Below are 5,699 nucleotides of genomic sequence, written 5' to 3' on the forward strand. Positions count from 1 at the left end.
TGAGATTCCACCTCACCCCACAAAGAATGGCTCCTATCAAGAAATCACACAATAACAAATGTTGGCGGGGTTGTGGGGAGAAAGGAACCCTCCTCCATTGTTGGTGGGAGTGCAGATTAGTGCAACCACTATGGAAATCAATATGGAGATACCTCAAAGAGCTTGGACTGGAGGTTCCATGTGAACAGTTTTTTTTTTATGTCATTTGAACTTTCTCCTGCTACTTCATGGATTCCTATCAGTCTTATATTATTCTTCTTTGCATCATGTAAGAGTTGTTGGATTGATTTCTCATGGTCCATTTCTGTTTTTAAGAGATCTCTCTTTTCATGGCCACTGACTGCAATCCTATCTTCTATATGTGAAATTCTATCTTCACATTCATTTATCCTTCTGCTAAGGCTTTCTATAGCAATTTTTTCAGCTTTAATAGAGTTTATTGGTACATTTTAGGGATACAGTACAGTTTCATTCATTACTGGGATCTTGTACCTCTATTGGACACGTCTTGGTTCTCGTTTTTTCCCCTTGTCCCTGCCCTCCCTTCACCCCCTCCTCCCCTCCCCATCTACACTTTATTTCCAGCTTTTCATTATCTCACATTTTTTTCTTTTCTCTTATTACCCTTACCCCACGCATCCCACCTTCCCTACACCTTTAGCGCCTTTCTTCCCATTTCACAATGTCAGTAATCTCATTTGGATCTTATGTACTATTACAGTTTATTCACACCAGAGAAACTATTCGGTATTTACACATGTATGACTTATTTATTTCACTTAGAAGTACATCCTCAATATGTATCCATTTTCCTATGAATGAATCTATTTTTCTATAGAATTTTTAATCTCCTGGATACCTGTTTGAGTCTGTTTCATGAATTCCATTTATTTTCCATGTTGGGCATTCAAGATCTCCATTTCTCTCCTATACTGAGCATTCATGGTTTCAATCATGGTCCTGAGTTCATTTATTTTTATTTTCTATCTGTTTCTATTCTAGAGCCTCTAATCATATCTTTTTTCTATCCTCTGTGGTTATCTGGGAAATTATTTCTGTTTTGAATTTTTCTAGAGCCTCATTTATCTGTTTCTTTAGTTTCTGTCCTATTTGTTCAGGGTGTCCAGTTGGTTGACTGTCAGATTTTTCCACCTCATTTCCTCCAGAGTTTACCCTTGGTGGGGTGGAATTTTGTGTTTGTGTCTTGTTTAGATGCCTTCTCATTTCTATTTTTGTCATTGGTACTGTCCTTGGTTTAATTCCTGGGTTAATACTTTGATCTTCCAGATATAGCTGGTCTTTAGGTTTTGAGTCTCTAATAGGTCTGAAGCAATCTCATTTTCATTATACCAGGGAGGACAACTGATTAGATCAATCACAACACTTTAGCCCAAGTGATACAATCAGCAACACAATAGCATGAAGCACAGCTTAGAAAATAACAATTTGTGGTAATTATTAATCTATTACTTTTAACTGTGTGAATTAAATCAAAATTGAGGACTAGTCCAAAATATGTTTATAGTGAATAAACTCTTTAATATAGCAACTTTACCCTTCAAGATGGGGATTCAGAACGTGTTGGTAAGGAGGGATAGGTAGATAGGATACAGAAAGGTTACAAGTGAGGTCAGAGGGCACACCAAAATCACACAAACTCTAGGGAGCTGTTGAAGAGAAGAGGATAAAGAACAAAATATACCCAAGAACAGAACAAACTAACAGCAATAGGGAGGCGAGAGACTGGAATCACAGCCTTTTAAAACTAATGGCAATTGAGAGATGGAAAAACAGAAGAAAAGGAAAAGAAAGAAAATAAATTTGAATTAGGATAGGAACAGGAACAAAAAGGGAGAGTAATGGATATGAGAGAGAGAGAGAGAGAAAGAGAGAGAGAGAGAGAGAGAGAGAGAGAGAGAGAGGGAGAAGAATATGAAAAAGAAAAAATTTGAGAAAAGAAATGATAGATAAAAATTTTTAAGTGATTGAAGGAAGAGAAAAAATTATTTTGAAAATAAAAAATACAAATAGAAATAGAGGGCCTCCTTCAGGGTATGCCTCTGTTGACACAATAGGAGTGTGCAGGTCTAAGTTAATTAGTTTCAGCAAGCCAGCAGCTGTCCCCTGAGGTTCAGGCTGATTTTTGGCTGTAAGGCCCAAGTTGAGATCTCTGACCTCATGCTGGGTTGAACTCTGCAAGTTTTTACTGCAGGTTCCAGCTGTCTTTCCCCTGAAGTTAGACCAGCTTCCGATGTGAGGTGCTGGTCCATCCAACTTGCCAACTATGGTGGTGTGGTGTGTATTTATCACAGATTTTCTTCACTTTTCCAATGTGCTTAAATTTTCATCTAGGATCCTCAGAGAGGGCACCTTTGTCTTGTTTGAGGGGAGTTGGGGTGGCCACGAACACCACTGTATTGGCGCCCGCGACCTCGGGCTCCTCTGTGGGGTAGGGTCGAAGGGGTGGGCCTACCAGAGAGTCAGTTTGAAGTTTTAAAATCTCAAATAAGCCATCCTTGCGTGCTCTGTTTTTTCTACTCCAAGATGGTTGCCATAAACCTTTTCTCTCTCTGTTGTATACATGTTGTTTTGCATGCCATATTTAATCCAAATTTAAAACCAGGTCTTATATCAGTTCTTGCTCCAAAAGACACAATAAGGCTTACTTTCAGGGGATGTCTCATTTCTTCATTTGCAACAATCTATAGTTATTCATGTACAATAATCTACATTTACCTATATACAAAATTTACATTTATTTATGTACAAAAATCTACCTTTATTCTAATAAAGTTATGTCATCTCCCTCTGAAACATTATCATAACTCTACAAACCCTGTTTTCTAGCCTGAATTTCTTGGAACTCCATTTAATGTAGAACAATTGGTCACAGTCTCTCCTGTCCATCAGTAAAGCTGTCCTTAAATGAGCACTTCTTATCTATATGGCCTGCTTGTAGTGCATTGGCAACATAGCTGTCAGCCATTTTTCTCTCATGAATTTTTCATCTAAGGTAAAACCTCTTGCAGGCAAGATTTCACAAAGTTTCCTTTAAACCAAGTTTTAATTGAAGAGTTATGAGACAGGAATGACAACAAAAATGATGACAGTTAAGAATGGTGGTCCACACCAAAATGATGAAAATTTTCAGGCACTAAAATTCAGAAAATGTTTCTTTATTTTACATAAGTGCATTAAGCATGTCTGTTATGAGATTCATATTGTACAAAACCACATCCATTTGTTACCAAGTGCATTTATACCTTGTGTCTATACTCATTTGGCAATAAGTCTTGAGTTAATCTGTTTACACAAGCATTTACCTCTCACTTTTCCAAAGATGCTCACTTGAGTTTTTAGAAACACTTAATGATGATTTGTATTATCATTTATTTTAAGTATTAATATTATTGATATTTATTGATATTTAATATATAAATATTATTTCATAATTCAATACACCTGTTTTATGTTGCATCAGATGTACTAACTGCAACTGGCTGGCTGACAGTTTTAATTGGGGTTTATTTTATGGGTAGGGCTAATATTGCAAACATCCTGAAATATATTAGTGCTTATTTTCCAGTCAGGTCTTATTTGGAAGGAAATATAGTATCAGACTCCTCTTCAAATGATCTCTGGATTATCTCTGGTACTTTCTTCAACCAACAGAATTCTACAAAGATGATAGAAAATATTTGAGACTACTATACACACACACATACACACAAAGGGAGAGAGAGGGAGAGGGAACACAGAAAGGAGCCCTAAAGTGCCAACATTAGTTAAGATATCTCCAGTCTTCCAGCCAGCTCAACCACCAATTGATTGAAGCTGAGAATATTACCTCTGATACCACATGAAGCAGAAAACCTACCCACTGAGCCCTGCTTGAATTTCTGACCCACAGAATCAAAAGAAATAGCACATTGCTGTTTCAAGGCTTGAAAACTTGGTATGATTTATTATATAGTAACAGAACACTAAAATGCCTTACTGTTGTAGTGAAGATATTTATCTTGATTTTTTTCTAAAAGTTCTAGTGTTCTGCATTTTGAATTAGAGTCTTTATTCCATCAAGAATACATTTTCACATATTATGAGGGTTAGGAATCTGAGGTTATTTTATCATATCATTTTTTAATAATCCATGCTTACCCCCCACTGATTTCTAGTGTCATAGGCAAGTGGAACACAATGAAGTGCTCTGAAATGAACATATATATGTATATATATATATATGAATATATAAATGCAATATATAATTTATTAACATTAGTATCACTCAGTACTGTTATAATTTAAAAATAGTTACAATATTTGATAGTTCAAGAAATAATCTCCAGTACTAAATTAATCCTCATAATTTTTAAAATCATTGTCACGAACCTTGGGATTTATCAAGGTTTTTATAAAATCTTATTCTGATTTTGATAAGAATTGTGTTGAAATTATTTTCTATAAACAGTACTTACATATTTGCTAAGTTTCTTTCTAGGTTTCTAATGAGTATAAATACTTGCATATATTTTTTTCAATTTTATTTTAACATTAGTTATTATTGAGGCAAAGATATATTGGTTTTTATATGTTGGTGGTATATTGACCAAGCTTGCCAAAATCTTATTAGTTCTGATAATTTTATTTCAGATATTCTCATTTTCTATGTAAGCAGTAATATCAGATAAAAATGACCATAGATATGCTAAAATATAAAATGGTATTACTTTTATCCCTAATTTTCATTTCTTTACTTATTAATGAGGGTGAACATCTCTTTATTTGTTTGTTGAACATTCAGGTTTCCTATTAATTCTTCCTTTGCAAGGAATTCCTGTAACTGTTTTTTTTTTTTTTTTTTTTTTTTTTTTTTTTCTACTGGGGATCGAACTTAGGACCTTGAGCTTGCGAGGCAGGCAGTGGAACCACTGAGCTAAATCCCCAGCACTTCCTATACTTATTTTCTATTCTGACAATTCAAGAACTCCTATTGCGATCTGAACAGAATTGATCACAGAATTTTTTTCTTTCCAGCACTGAGGATTGAATCCAGGGTTTTTGAATGAAATATATCCTCTGAACTTTTTTTTTTTCAGTTAGTGTCTCAATAAATTACTGCTTTGTCCAGGCTGGGCTCTAATTTGCAGTCCTCCCGCCTCTGCCTTTCAGAGTGCTGAGATTATAGGTGTACACTACCATGCCCGGCCAGCATTCTTTTATACTCTATAAGTCTGTACTGTGCTAACCATTATATCATTTTATATATTTAATGTTGTTTCTATGTGCCGTTTTATTTTCCTTGATCATTCTTTGGCAATCTCTCTCTTTCCCTCCCTCCCTCTCTCTCCCTTTTCTGGTGCTAGGGATTGAACTCAGGACCTTGTGCTTGCACTGTGCCACTGAGCTAAATCTCCAGCCTTAGTTTATCTCTTTCTTTCTTTTGCTCTTTCCTTCCTCCCTCCCTCTCTCCCTTCTTTCCTTCCTTCCTTCCTTTCTTTTTCTGTACAGGCAATGAAACTCAGGACCTTGAGCTCGTGAGGCAGGAGCGGCGCCACTGAGCTAAATCCCCAGCCCTAGTTTAACTCTTTTGATTGTGTTGAACTGCTGCGTCTTCTCTTCTCTTCTCTTCTCTTCTCTTCTCTTCTCTTCTCTTCTCTTCTCTTCTCTTCTCTTCTCTTCTCTTCCCTTCCCTTCCCTTC

At 36.0% G+C, this 5,699-nt stretch overlaps 1 protein-coding gene across 1 annotated transcript in view; it reads left to right on the top strand.

Moving 5' to 3' along the window:
• Positions 1–1,563: 1,563 nt before the first annotated feature.
• Positions 1,564–5,699, top strand: part of LOC104855280 (60S ribosomal protein L39-like) — a 4,954-nt gene continuing 818 nt past the window's right edge. The window contains exons 1-2 of the mRNA XM_033760475.1: positions 1,564–1,584; positions 2,848–2,909. Coding sequence (XP_033616366.1) covers positions 1,564–1,584; positions 2,848–2,909 — 83 coding nt within the window. The remainder of the gene's footprint in view (positions 1,585–2,847; positions 2,910–5,699) is intronic.

Source organism: Fukomys damarensis, unplaced genomic scaffold, assembly GCF_012274545.1.
Source record: "Fukomys damarensis isolate Sample0158 unplaced genomic scaffold, DMR_v1.0_HiC HiC_scaffold_39, whole genome shotgun sequence".
Lineage (NCBI taxonomy): Eukaryota > Metazoa > Chordata > Mammalia > Rodentia > Bathyergidae > Fukomys > Fukomys damarensis.